We start from the raw sequence: 14,928 nt of genomic DNA on the forward strand, positions 1-14,928 counted from the left end.
TTATAATGTTGATGAATATGAGCTTGAGTGTCTGCTTTCTACTAGCACTAAAAGCATTGAAAAGTAAGTTTTTAAAGTTTCCAGGAGGCAAATGGGCTACCTGTCCATTTTTAAAAAGAGGCTCTGTCCCCAGGTTGAGGTTTTATTGCATAACATTGCAAACTGCTGATGGTGTGAGACTGCATACTTCAAATGGTCTTCATGCACTGGAGACTCAGATGTCAATTTGATTCATTGTTGAGTTATGTTACCACTTTTACTTCGATTGCACATCTGAAATCATTTTATATTAATGCGAGAGTGGCAGTATAACTACACCCGAAGATTAGTCACCTGACTACCTTCCAAACTGAAAATTGTTGTGTATGTAACCGTTTACCTTTAAGGGAACTATAGAATGTAACCGTTCGCCTTTAAGAGCACTACTTTCGGTGTGGCACTATTTGTTGGCTCATGTATACTGTAATACCAATAGTGACCACACCAGTATATAAGGGTTGTGATACGTTAACTAGGGCAGAATCGCCCGAGCCTCTGAATAGTAAAGACGTGTTTTATTTTGTTAACAGTGGAGTCTGTGATTATTTATAATACAACCCACAGACTTAACATTGGCGACGAGTGAGGATTCGAACCCTGCGGCAGTTGTTCCACGGCGGCTTCGTCCGAAGACAGGACGTTGAAGAGAGGTTTCAATCCTCACCAGTCTGGAACCGACAGGCTGGAAGCGACAGGCATTAGGACCCTGAAGCCTCCATAACCTCGTGGGTAAGCCGCAGCGTTGGCTGCAAAGACAGGGCCACCGATCGGGAGAGCTGATAAGGGCCGCACTCAGGCTGAAAGACAGCGTCGGGGGACGGGTGAAGACCGTCAAGCGCGGGAAAACCGCCATTGAAGTGGGCGGGGAGAGCGAGAAGCGCGGGAAAGCCGCCATTTTTCGCGGGAAAACCGCTGGGGAAGAAGGCAGAAGCAGGAAACCGCCATCTTAGAAAATTAATTAGAATTTTCAGAAACAAGAAATAAGTAAAGCAATACTTGTGGTGTTCTCAAGAAGAGAAGAAAATTAATAATAAGTAAAGAAATACTTGTGCTGTTCTCGGAAAGAGAAGAAGATGCCTAAGCGAGGAAATATTAATGATTTTAATGCTGAAATAGAAGACAGGGCCACGTATGGGGAACGCATAGGAATATATTGCGTAGCCATATACGACAAGGCAATAACTTTGTTAAATTCGATGGGAGCAAAAACATACGGGCTCTTGAAACATCTAATAGCACCAGTTAAACCAGTGGACCAGACCTTCGAAGAGATCGTAGCAGTGCTGAAGGATCAAATTACTGCAAGCACTTCCAAATGCTACCGTTGTGGAAAGACAACGCACGACCAGAATCAGTGCTGGTTTAAGAACCAAGAATGTAGGAAATGTGGCAGGATCGGGCACATAGCAAAAGTATGCCGGTCAAGAATGACGGACAACAAGAGGGAGTCCGCAAAAAAAGGGTACAAGGAGAGTCCAAGGGAACAAAAGTCCGACTCACACTTCAAATACAAGGGACTGGACAGTCTAAAAATTCACAACGTGAACAACGAAGCTGACAGACAAACCATTTGGATGACGCTGCGGATTGAAAAGGCCAAAGTCAAAATGGAAGTAGACACGGGATCGGCATTGACGGTCATGAATAAGCATGACTATAAAAAGTTTTTCAAACATATTCCACTACGGAATACAGAATTAGTACTACAGACATACACGGGACACAAAGTATTCCCTATTGGGAAGGCAGGAGTTAATGTGCGATACAAAGACAAAAATTACCGCCGTCTGGATCTGTATGTACTGCCTGAGGGAGGTCCACCACTTCTAGGACGGGAGTGGATCCGAAAAATAAAGATGGATTGGCATGAGCTAAACGCCATGTCGGTGGAGCACGAGAAAGAGGACGTCAAATCTGAACGGTTGTCCCGAATATTAGATGAAGCGAAAGTAGTATTCCAACAAGGGCTGGGTAAGCTGCGAGGTATTAAAGCAAGGGTTAAGATTGCAGAACATGCAAGCCCAAAGTTTTGTAAGGCCAGGTCGGTACCGTATGCAATACGACCAGCAGTGGAGGCAGAACTAGAAGAACTTGAACGATCAGGGGTTCTGTCAAAAGTAGACTACAGTGAGTGGGCCACGCCCATTGTACCCGTCATGAAATCCTCACCAAGTAGTAAGCCAGGGGGACCGGGGAAGGTCCGTATCTGCGGGGATTTCAAGATCACAGTGAACCCAGTGCTTCATTCGGTGCAATACCCGCTGCCAAGGATTGAAGATATTTTCGCTTCGTTGGCTGGAGGAAAACACTTCACGAAGATAGACCTAGCTCAGGCATATTTGCAGATGGAGGTTGAGGAAGAGTCACGCCAATACCTAACTATCAATACCCACAGAGGTTTGTACCGTTATAACAGACTGGTCTTTGGAGTGGCTTCGGCACCAGCAATTTGGCAGAGGGCCATGGAACAGGTGTTACAAGGAATTCCAAGCACACAGTGCTATTTGGATGATATCCTAATCACGGGAATGGATGAAGAGGAACACCTCACGAATTTGAAACTGGTACTCACCAGGTTAAAGGAGTATGGCCTTAGGGTTAACCGCAATAAGTGTGAGTTTTTCCAAAAACGAATCTCATACTGCGGTCATATCATTGACCGCGAGGGACTACATAAATCACCGGAGAAGATAGAAGCGGTCGTGAAGGCTCCCGCTCCAGGGAACGTGTCACAGTTAAGATCATTCTTGGGGTTGATCAATTACTACCACAAGTTCCTACCAAATTTGTCCACGGTGCTGCATCCACTGAATGAGCTGTTGCGAAAGGAGACACCATGGAAGTGGAGTGAGGAGTGCAAAAAGGCTTTTCGCAGAAGCAAGGAGTTGATTACCTCCGAGGAAGTGTTGGCTCATTTCAACCCAGCATTACCCCTTCGGCTGGCGTGTGATGCTTCACCGTACGGAATTGGAGCAGTACTTTCGCACAGGCTTCCAAATGGCTCGGAAAGGCCAGTGGCTTTCGCGTCCCGATCTTTGACAACCGCGGAGCGAAATTACGCCCAGATAGACAGGGAGGCCCTCAGTCTTGTGTGGGGTGTGAAGAAATTCAACCATTACTTGCAATGTAAGAGGTTCACATTGCTGACAGACCACCAGCCGTTGGTGTCCATATTTAACCCGAACAAGGCCGTGTCCAACATGACAGCACAAAGGCTACAAAGATGGTCAGTCTTACTTGGGGCACACCAGTATGACATTGAGTACAAAAGGTCAACAAAACACGGAAATGCCGATGGGTTATCACGCTTACCATTGCCGACAGTAGAAGAAGCGAGTACAGGGGACCCAGTGGAGTTGTTCCACTCGTCCATTGTGGAATGTCTGCCGATAACAAACTCAATGATTGAGAAGGAGACAAGGAATGACCCGACTCTTTCACGAGTCTATGACTTAACGGTGAAGGGATGGCCAGCACAGAGCGAACCAACACTGCAGGCATTCTCACAGAGGAAAGAACAACTGTCGGTGTGCCGAGGAACCCTAATGTGTGGGTCGAGAGTGGTGATTCCGCCCAAACTCCAAAAGAAAGTACTCAAGGAGCTGCACGAAGGACATCTGGGTGGAGTAAAGATGAAGAATTTAGCGAGAGCATTTGTGTGGTGGCCAGGCATCGACGGGAACATAGAGGAGATCACCAAGAATTGCCTAGGATGTCAGAGGGTTCAGAACGCACCACCACCGGCTCCTCTGCACCCATGGGAGTGGCCCTCATCTCCTTGGCAAAGAGTACACATCGACTTTGCTGGTCCATTTATGGACTCGATGTTCCTGATAGCGGTAGATGCCCACTCCAAGTGGCCGGAAGTAATTAAAATGACCACCACCACGACGGAGAAAACCATCACAGTGTTAAGAACCATGTTTGCTCGGAATGGCCTGCCGGAACAGATCTGTTCCGATAACGGACCACAATTTGTGTCCGAGGAATTCAAGAAATTCCTAAAGAGCAATGGGGTTAAACATTACACATCAGCCCCATACCATCCCGCCTCCAATGGGTTGGCTGAAAGGTTCGTCCAGACCTTCAAGAAGGCCGTAAAGGCCATGAGTAATGAAGACATAAGTCTACAACATAAGGTAGACAGTTTTTTGTTGGCATACCGAAATGCAACACATGCGGTCACAAATCAAACTCCCGCAATGATGTTTTTTAACAGACGCTTAAGATGCCGGCTGGATCTACTTAAACCCAATGTCAGAAGGGACGTGGAGAACCGGCAATTCCAGAACATCAATGACAGGGCAACTAGGTCTTTCAAGATGGGGCAACAAGTTCTGGCCCGGGACTATCGTACAGAAAAATGGCAGCCTGGAACTATTAAAAAAAGGCTAGGCCCGTTGATGTACACGGTGAACATTGGGGACAATGTAATAAGGCGCCATGTTGACCAGCTCATAGAGTCCGCCACAAATGAGCACTCGACTTCACCACCTGACCCGAGTAATGTTGAAACTGAAATACCTAGAACACCTACTGCTGATCTAGTAACATTGGATTCAGATGAACCTGACACTGTTGTTCCAGCTGAATCGATTTTGCCAGGCACCCCTACTGGGCCGCTAGGAATGACGACACCACTTCGGCGTTATCCAGAGAGGATCCGGAAACCTCCACAGAGACTAAACATGTAAACTGTTATATGACGTTGACTCCATCGAGAGTATATCTGTAAACTGTTATATGAAGTTGAAGATTGTATGTTTAAAGGGGATTCTGTAAGTAATAAGCTAAAAAGGGAGGAGTGTTGTGTATGTAACCGTTTACCTTTAAGGGAACTATAGAATGTAACCGTTCGCCTTTAAGAGCACTACTTTCGGTGTGGCACTATTTGTTGGCTCATGTATACTGTAATACCAATAGTGACCACACCAGTATATAAGGGTTGTGATACGTTAACTAGGGCAGAATCGCCCGAGCCTCTGAATAGTAAAGACGTGTTTTATTTTGTTAACAGTGGAGTCTGTGATTATTTATAATACAACCCACAGACTTAACAAAAATAGATATTGTGGACATATTTATTAAAAAGTGTACTTGCAAACAAGGAACATAGAAAGAAAACATATATTGAGCTGAAACAATCTGAGGTTGTTAATTTAATGACATTTCACCACTGTGATGCCACTCTTCACATTCTGCATCCATATTAATGTAACAATGGTATACGATATTATTCCCGGACCAGGAATTACAATGAGAATGACATTTAGTGGTATCTTCAGTAGTGAATGTGTTAACTACTTACGTTCCTGTGCTGAATTCTAGCAGTCATCCCAATACAAGGACTGTTTCCTTACCTGCTTGTGAGCATGATCATAGGAGTTTATGTGGTTATCAAACTCTTGATGTTTGTAATACTGTTTGTCACACAATTCACAATAGAAGTTGGCCTTCAGATCCTCCAAGGCTTTTGCTATTGCTTTTTCCTTTTCAGCATAGTCCTGTGAAGAAATCAAAGAATTTGTCAGTCCAAATGATATTGCATTTCAAAACGTTCTGGAGCGCTGTGATGCTCTGTTGAACATTCAGTAATTATACAGCCCTAAGCTTCTAACACTCGGACTCTCTGTACATGAATTTTATTTTGATTAAAATAGTGAAATAAATATAAGCAATTCCAAACTCAAACATTAAGATTTAACAATGCTTTGTCAATCTTGCGCAGAGCCAGCAATACATTGCATTAGCATTAATCTGTAACAAACTCAGACTAAATTTAATCATAAAACTTTTCAATACATATTGAGGTATCTAAAAGCTGTTTTTGTGAGTCTAATCACTAACTGACATTCAGAGGAAGTAATATGATGTTTAATGTTTATGCATTAGCATTTTTACAAGCTTTAAAATCCTGCTCTATGACTTGCATAGCTTAAGCCTTGGCCGCTTTTCTATATTGCACTGCAAAATCAGGCTAATAGTGTACCCATTTTCAGAAGAAGTGAGTATAAATCAATAATTATTGAGCCATATTTTAATATATTGATGATTTGTCCATTCAGCTTTTCAAAAATCTGACAACTATGAAGAAGATAGAATAAATAAACTTCTAAGTAGACATTAAACTTATGGTAATGTCCTCTGTCAAAGCCTTGATCATTAATACTATTATAACCGCACTTGAAATTTATACAAATTATTTGACCTTGATGTTAGTAGAATTGCAGTAGTTTTCCATAAAAATAAAGTACATTTTTCATGTTTCAAAAGTCAAACAGTTCCCAATGGTCATCACTAGCTAGTTGCAAGTATACTTGTAGATATGGTTAGTGATCTCTAGATGGGTACGGACAATCAAGTGATGCTGGCTGTTGATCACCCAGACATACCTTCTTTCATGCAGTAACATTGAAAGCATGACATACTGTAATTGGGGTGCTTTCAAAGAACTATCCAATATTATGGTTAGGCAAGTTTTCACACAGCTGTGTTATTGGATCTGCGGTGACAAGCTACCTTAAAAGTTGGAGCTTCTGTATTTGTGCCATTAAGGCCTTGTGCTTTTTCCCACTTTGAATTCATCAACTATTTCAGTATTACTTTCTTATCTACAGTCAATCTATCTAATTGCTCCATCTTCTCCGTTCAGTACCCATTCCCACTAGCACACTCCTTTGTTTAAAAAAAAGAACAAAACAAACTACTCGTTTAATATTTCCACCATTCCTTTATCCTCCATACGTATCTATAAAACCTTTTACTATTTTTCTTTATGTTCCTTGCTGCTATTTTTCATACCCCTTTCTAAGTGTTTCCTTTTTTGCTTCCCCTCTTTATTTTCTACACTGCTTCATATTCTATTTTCTTATTAATCCTAGATTTGCCATATGTGTCTTTTTTAAGTCTCATTTTAATTTAATTTATTACACAATAAACTCAAGATTTACTTCACCTTCTTTAGGGAATATGTCTTGCCTATACCCAGTTTGAAAGGTTCTCATTGTGTGTCCACTATCTTATCTATTAAATTTTAATTTCAATTTATCTGTGATAGTTTCCTTTTTATCTTATTAAAGTTTGTTTTTTTCCACTCAAGTACCTTGATCTTGGACTGTTTTATATTGAACCTAATTATGTTATGGTCACTGTTTCCCAGGTGTTCTCTTACCCTTACGTTACCTACTTGCTAAACATTAATTCCTAGAACTAAATGCAGTATTGGGCCCATTATACAAACCCTTCACTTTTACCCAAATCTATCTTTGAATAATTAAAGTCACCCATTATTATTGACCTGTTGTTTCTGTATTTTTTTTCAATTTGTGTAAAAATCACTTCATCTATCTCCTTTCCCCTATTTATCAGTCTATAATAAACTCCCAATAGAGTTACAGTTCCCTTTTTATTCCTTAACTCTAAGCAAATAGGTTGAGCTTTTCACCATCCCATATATCATCTTTACATTCTAATGCTGTAATGGAATGTTTGATAATACTTCAAGACCTGTTTTGTTCTACCTTAACCCTCCTGAATGTTTGTAACTCAGAATGTTTAGCTCCCAATCCTGCTGTAGCCTAAGATGTTAATTATATCATGCTATTATATCATACTCTCATTACAATTTGTGCTTGTTGCTCATCAATTTTATTCAGAATAATTTGTGCATTTACGTATATAGAATTCAAATCTGCCTCCGTTTGACATTTTTACTCATTTTACTCCTTTGTCGTTCTGATTTATTCTTTATTATTTTACCCTTTTCTCTTTTGACATTCCTAAAGCCCTTGTCCCTTTTGCTTTCTTTTTTGTTTTCTCATTTTATTTATTATCTCCCTTTTTCCATATTAGATTAAACTCTAGTTATTCACCCAGTGAGGACAATGGTCCCAGTCCTGTTCTGGTGAAGCCCACTCCAGTCCGCGATCTAGTCCCAATGTCCCGGGAATCTAAACCCTTTCTTCCTACATCTTCACTCCAGTCACACATTTACCTCCCTTACCTTACTATTCTTATCCTGACGAGCATGTGACACTGAGATTACTACCCTGAAGTCCTGCTTTTAAATCTATCTCCTAATTCCTAAAAGTCCCATTTACAAGATCTCAATTCCTATGTTTTCAACATGAACCGTGACTTAGGGTTGTTCCCATTCCCTCTTCAATTCTTATATTTTACATCTGTTCTGTTATATTCCTTACCGTGGCACCTGGCAGGACATCATTCAGGACTCTGGAGCTATGAAAATGCCTGTCTATTCCAAAAACAATGGAATACTCTATTACTAATCCATTTCTGAACTTCACTTTGCTCCTTTTGGCAGCCACTTGCTCCACACTGCCATAATTTTTTTAAATTTGTTCCTGGGATGTGGGTGCCACTGGTAAGGCCAGCATTTATTGTCCATCCTAATTGCCCTTGAGAAGGTGGTGGTGAGCCGCCTTCTTGAACCGCTGCAGTCTGTGTGCTGAAGAAACTCCCACAGTGCTGTTAGGTAGAGAGTTCCAGGATTTTGACCCAGTGACGATGAAGGAACAGCGATATATTTCCAAGTCAGGATGGTGTGTGACTTGGAGGGGAACTTGCAAGTGGTGGTGTTCCCATCCGCCTGCTGCTCTTGTCCTTCTAGGTGGTAGAGGTCATGGGTTTTGGAGGTGCTGTTGAAGAAGCCTTGGCGAGTTGCTACAGTGCATCTTGTAGATGGCACACACTACAGCCACAGTACGTTGGTGGTGGAGAGAGTATGTTTTTTTTAAGGCAGTGGATGAGGTGCCAATCAAGTGGGCTGCTTTGTCCTGGATGGTGTCGAGCATCTTGAGTGTTGTTGGAGCTGCACTCACCCAGGCAAGTGGAGAATATTGTATCACACTCCTGAGTTGTGCCGTGTAGATGGTGGAAAGGCTTTGGGGAGTAAGGAGGTGAGATACTCACTGCAGAATACCCAGCTTCTGACCTGCTCTTGTAGCCACAGCATTTATGAGGCTGACCCAGTTAAGTTTCTGGTCAATGGTGACGCCCCCCCCCCCAGGATGTTGATGGTGGGGGGATTCGGTGATAGTAATGCCATTGAATGTCAAGGAGCAGTGGTTAGACTCTCTCTTGTTGGAGATAGTCATTACCTGGCACTTGTGTAGCACAAATGCTACTTGCCACTTATCAGCCCAAGCCTGAATGTTGTCCAGGTCTTGCTGCATGCGGGCATGTACTGCTTCATTATCTGAGGAGTTGCAAATGGAACTGAACACTGTGCAATCATCAGCGAACATCCCCACATCTGACCTTATGATGGAGGGAAGGTCATTGATGAAGCAGCTGAAGATGGTTGGGCCTAGGACACTGCCCTGAGGAACTCCTGCAGTGAGGTCCTCAGACTGTGATAATTGGCCTCCAATAGCCACAACCATATTACTCTGTGTTAGGTATGACTCTAGCAGTGGAGAGTCCCCCCCACCTCCGCGATTCCCATTGACTTTAATTTTACTAGGGCTCGTTGATGCCAGACTCGGTCAAATGCTGCCTTGATGTCAAGGGCAGTCACTCTCACCTCTGGAATTCAGCTCTTTTGTCCATGCTTGGACCAAGGCTGTAATGAGGTCTGGAGCCGAGCAGTCCTTGCAGAACACAAACTGAGTATCAGTGAGCAGGTTATTGGTGAGTAAGTACCGTTTGATAGCACTGTCGATGACACCTTCCATCACGTTGCTGATGATTGAGAGTAGACTGCTGGGGCGGTAATTGGCCGGGTTGGATTTGTCCTGCTTTTTGTGGACAGGACATACCTGGGCAGTTTTCCACATAGTCAGTAGATGCCAGTGTTGTAGCTGTACTGGAACAGCTTGGCTAGAGGCGCGGCTAGTTCTGGAGCACAGTCTTCAGCACAATAGCTGGGATGTTGTCGAGGCCCACAGCCTTTGCTTTATCCAGTGCACTCAGCTGTTTCTTGATATCACGTGGAGTGAATTGAATTGGATGAAAACTGGCTTCTGTGGTCTCAGGAGGAGGCCGAGATGTATCATTCACTCGGCACTTCTGGCTGAAGATGGTTGCAAACGCTCAGCCTTTTCTTTTACACTCGTATGCTGGGCTCCTCCATCATTGAGGATGGAGATATTCATGGAGCCTCCTCCTCCCGTTAGTTGTTTAATTGTCCACCACCATTCATGACTGGATGTGGCAGGACTGCAGAACTTTGATCTGATCCATTGGTTGTGGAATCGCTTAGCTCTGTTTATAGTATGCTGCTTCTGCTGTTTAGCATGCATGCAGTCCTGTGTTGCAGCTTCCCCAGGTTGGCACCTCATTTGTAGATACACCTGGTGCTGCTCCTGGCATGCTCTTCTACACTCCTCATTGAACCAGGGTTGGTCCCCTGGCTTGATGGTAATGGTAGAGTGAGGAATATGCCAGGCCATGAGGTTACAGATTGTGATAGAATACAATTCTGCTGCTCCTGATGGCCCACAGCGCTGCATGGATGCCCAGTTTTGAGCTGCTAGATTTGTTCTGAATCTATCCCATTTAGCACAGTGGTAGTGCCACACAACATGATGGAGGGTATCCTCAGTGTGAAGATAGGACTTCGTCTCCACAATGACTGTGCGGTGGGCATTGCTACCAATACTATCAAGGACAGATGCATCTACGGCAAGTAGATTGGTGATGACAAGGTCAAGTAGGTTTTTCCCTTGTGTTGGTTCTCTCACCACCTGCCACAGGCCTAGTGTGGCAGCTATGTCCTTTAGGACTCGGCCAGTTTGGTCAGTAGTGGTGCTACCGAGCCATGCTTGGTGGTGGACATTAATGACCGCACCCATTCTGTGTCCTTGCTACCCTCAGTGCTTCTTCCAAGTGGTGTGCAACATGGAGGAGTACTGATTCATCAGCTGAGGGAGGGTGGTAGGTGGTAATCAGTAGCAGGTTTCTTTGCCCATGCTTGACCTGAAGCCATTCATGGGGTCCAAAGTCAATGTTGAGAGATCCCAGGGCCACTCCTCCTGAACTGTATACCATTGCACCACCTCCTTTGAGTAGGTCTGTCCTGCCGGTGGGACAGGATATACCCGGGGATGGTGATGGAGGAGTTTGGGATGTTAGATGAAAGGTATGCTTCTGTGAGTATGAATATGTCAGGCTGTTGCTTGGCTAGTCTGTAGGACAGCTCTCCCAATTTTGGCACAAGTCCCCAGATGCTAGCGAGGAGGGCTTTGCACAGCCGACTGGACTGAGTGTGCCTTTGTCGTGTCTGAAGCCAGTGCCAAAGTCGATGCAGGGTGGTCCGTCCAGTTTTATTCTCATTATTGTTTTCCATTTGCTCATTTTATTTCTCATCCAGCTTGTTGCCATTGTCACAGATGTATAACAAATAACTAATAATTTCATCAACTTTGCTTCCAATTTCCACCCCTCCCTCACCTTCACATGGTCCATCTCAGAATCTTCCTGTAATGTATGTACCTTTAAGGGGGGAACTACTTCTTACAGCTCATGTATACTGTAGTACCGGCAGTGACCACACCTGTATATAACACTGAGTACTGATCTGTACAGATCAGTTGCAGTCTGAGCCACGTTGAGTAAACACCGTTGTACCGTTCTCCGCAGTCTGTGTCTGATTATTACACGGAAGTAACATTGGTGACGAGGCAGGTTCGAACCTACCTGCAACTCTGAATCACCTCCCGGGGATTCATTCCTGGAGATCAGTGGATTGGAGGTCAAGGCCAGAGACTCGGGTGTCGACCACGGGCAAACGCCCAGTCATCCAGCAGAGGCTCGAGAATTGTGGGGGAGGCTGTCGAGAGCCAGGCTTGGCTTTCCAGTCGAGGTGGTCCAGCGAAACGGGCTGGGAACAGGTAGTGCGCAGACCCTTCCCGGACAGCGGCGGGCTAGAGCCCGACCGAGCGGCACAGCAAAGGGCCGAGCAGCGTCGACGGGGGAGAGAGAGAGAGGGCAGAGCGCACAGGGTACAGCCGGTGTTCAGGGGCCGAGCAGCGTCGGAGAGAGGGAGAGAGAGATGCGCAGGAGAAGCGCGCGAAACCTACAGGGCGCCGCCATTGCCACGAGAACCGCCGGGAGCAGCGTCGGCAGCAGCAGGGGAGGAAGGAAAGCGTGGGAGACGCCATTTTATGCCATTGGGAGACGCCATTTTAAACCACACCCAAAATGCCGAAGAGTGGCAGTATCACCGCATTTGACAATGAAGTCAAAGATTGGACTACATATGTCGAACGAATAGAGGTGTACTGCAAGGCAAATGGGGTGTCAGATGACAAGAAAGTGTCGGTATTGTTAAATTTAATGGGTGCAAAGACGTATGGTTTATCACGAAATCTAGTAACCCCAACAAAGCCAATGGAAAAGAGTTTTGAAGACATAGTAACGATACTAAAGGAACATTTAAACCCCACACCGCTGCTGATAGCAGAAAGATTCAAGTTTCACAAACGGAACCAGCATAAGGATGAAAGCAATGCTGATTATTTAACAGAACTGCGCAAACTATCGAAACACTGCCAGTTTGGAGCGGGACTGACAGATGCCTTAAGGGACAAGTTTGTGTGTGGGCTTCAAAGTGAAGGAACCCAGAAACGGCTTTTATCTGAAAAGGACCTTACGCTGGAAAAGGCTTTCAGCATTGCGGTATCATATGAAGCAGCAGCAAGGGGCGCTGCAGAGATACAACAGAGACCGCAAGAATATGGCACAAACGAAATGTCATATGGAACAGAGAAGTGCTATCGCTGCGGCAGAACAACACACGACCAGAATGATTGCTGGTTCAAAGACAAAGTGTGCAGACAGTGTGGAAAAGTAGGACACATAGCACGAATCTGCAGGTCGGGAAAGAAAACCAGCAATAAGAAACCTACCAAAGGAAAGTACCAGAAGGTACATAAGATGACGGAGAATAGTTCAGATGAACAAAAGAGTGATAACAACTCCGAAAGCAGGGAACTGAGTTGTCTGAAACTACATAATGTGATCACAACGGAGGATCACCGAAACATTTGGGTCACTCTCAAGATAGCAGGAGTCCAGGTAAAGATGGAATTGGACACAGGATCAGCCCTAACAGTCATAAACCGATGGGACTACGAGCGGCTATTCTCACACATACCCTTGAGAGACACAAAAATTATTTTGAAGACGTACACGGGGCAAAAAGTCTACCCCAAAGGAAAAATAAGTGTGACCGTTATATATAACGGTAAGGAAACACCAAAACTAGACCTGTATGTATTGCAAGATGGAGGACCACCATTACTGGGACGTGAATGGATCCGGAAAATACAACTGGATTGGCATTCCATACAGGCACTGACTGTGGCTGACAAAACGGATGATGATGTCACACCTGGGCGACTGTCAAAGATCCTAACTGACGCGAAAGAAGTGTTCCAGCAAGGACTCGGAACACTAAAAGGCATGACAGCGATGATTAAAATTGAAGAAAACGCAAGCCCAAAATGTTTTAAGGCCAGACCGGTACCTTATGCGATCCGCCCAGCCGTCGAAGCAGAGCTGGAGAGTCTGGAACGTTCAGGTGTACTGTCCAAGGTAGACTGGAGCGAGTGGGCTACACCCATCATCCCTGTGATGAAAAAGTCGTTGAGCAGCACGCCTGGGGAACCAAAGAAGGTTCGCATCTGTGGGGACTTTAAGGTAACAGTGAACCCGGTCCTTCACACCGTACAATATCCACTTCCGCGGATTGAAGATATTTTCGCCTTGCTATCTGGAGGGAAACGCTTCACTAAGATTGATCTGGCCCAGGCGTATCTGCAAATGGAGGTAGAAGAAGCATCAAAAAAATACCTCACAATCAACACCCATAAAGGTCTCTACCAATACAACCGGCTGATATTCGGGTAGCATCAACTCCAGCTATTTGGCAGAGGGCAATGGAACAAGTCCTGCAAGGGATCCCAGGGACCCAGTGTTATTTGGATGACATCCTGGTCACGGGCGAAATCGACAGTGATCACCTTGCCAACCTGGAGCAGGTGCTCACTAGATTGCAGGAATATGGGCTCCGAGCTAACCGCCTCAAATGCGAGTTTTTTAGAAAACAAATCTCGTATTGTGGCCACGTTATCGATAAAGAGGGGTTACATAAGTCCCCAGAGAAGATTGAGGCAGTAGTCAAGGCTCCAGCACCGGAAAATGTGTCACGACTGAGGTCGTTCCTCGGGCTGGTAAACTACTACCATAAGTTCTTGCCAAATTTGTCTACAATACTCCACCCACTGAACACCCTACTGCAAACTGGGGTGCCATGGAAGTGGAGTGACAAATGTAGATGAGCTTTCCAGAAGAGCAAAACACTAATCACATCGAAAGAGGTATTGGCCCATTACAACCCAGCATTACCAATTCGGTTGGCATGTGATGCGTCACCCTACGGCATTGGAGTGGTGCTGTCGCACAAATTCTCGGACGGCTCAGAGAGGCCAATAGCCTTTGCGTCACGGTCACTAACCTCAGCTGAGCGTAACTATGCCCAGATTGACAGGGAGGCCCTCAGCCTAGTGTGGGGAGTGAAAAAGTTCAATCACGATCTGCACGGGCAGAAATTCATCTTGCTGACTGATCACCAGCCTCTTGTCCCCATTTTTAATCCGAAGCAGGGCGTTCCGGTGATGGCTGCGCAACGACTACAAAGATGGTCACTTTTTCAAGGGGCGCACCACTATGAGATTGAATATAAGGGCACGAAACAGCATGGAAATGCTAATGGGCTATCACGCCTGCCACTGCCGACTGCAGAGGAAGCACCAGCAGTGGATCCTGTCGAAATATTCAATTCAACTATAGTTGAATACCTACCGGTAACTAACGCTTGTATCGAAAAGGAAACCCGAAATGACCCGACACTGTCTCGGGTATATG

At 44.8% G+C, this 14,928-nt stretch overlaps 1 protein-coding gene across 1 annotated transcript in view; it reads right to left on the reverse strand.

The window, feature by feature from the left end:
* The window catches only part of znf804a (zinc finger protein 804A), a 464,488-nt gene that overhangs the window by 91,455 nt on the left and 358,105 nt on the right, over positions 1-14,928 (reverse strand). Inside the window, exon 2 of the mRNA XM_085985925.1 lies at positions 5,400-5,543. Coding sequence (XP_085842051.1) covers positions 5,400-5,543 — 144 coding nt within the window. The remainder of the gene's footprint in view (positions 1-5,399; positions 5,544-14,928) is intronic.

The sequence above is a fragment of the Somniosus microcephalus genome, chromosome 4 (genome assembly GCF_052327205.1).
Source record: "Somniosus microcephalus isolate GS21.2 chromosome 4, FLI_Smic_1.0, whole genome shotgun sequence".
NCBI lineage: Eukaryota > Metazoa > Chordata > Chondrichthyes > Squaliformes > Somniosidae > Somniosus > Somniosus microcephalus.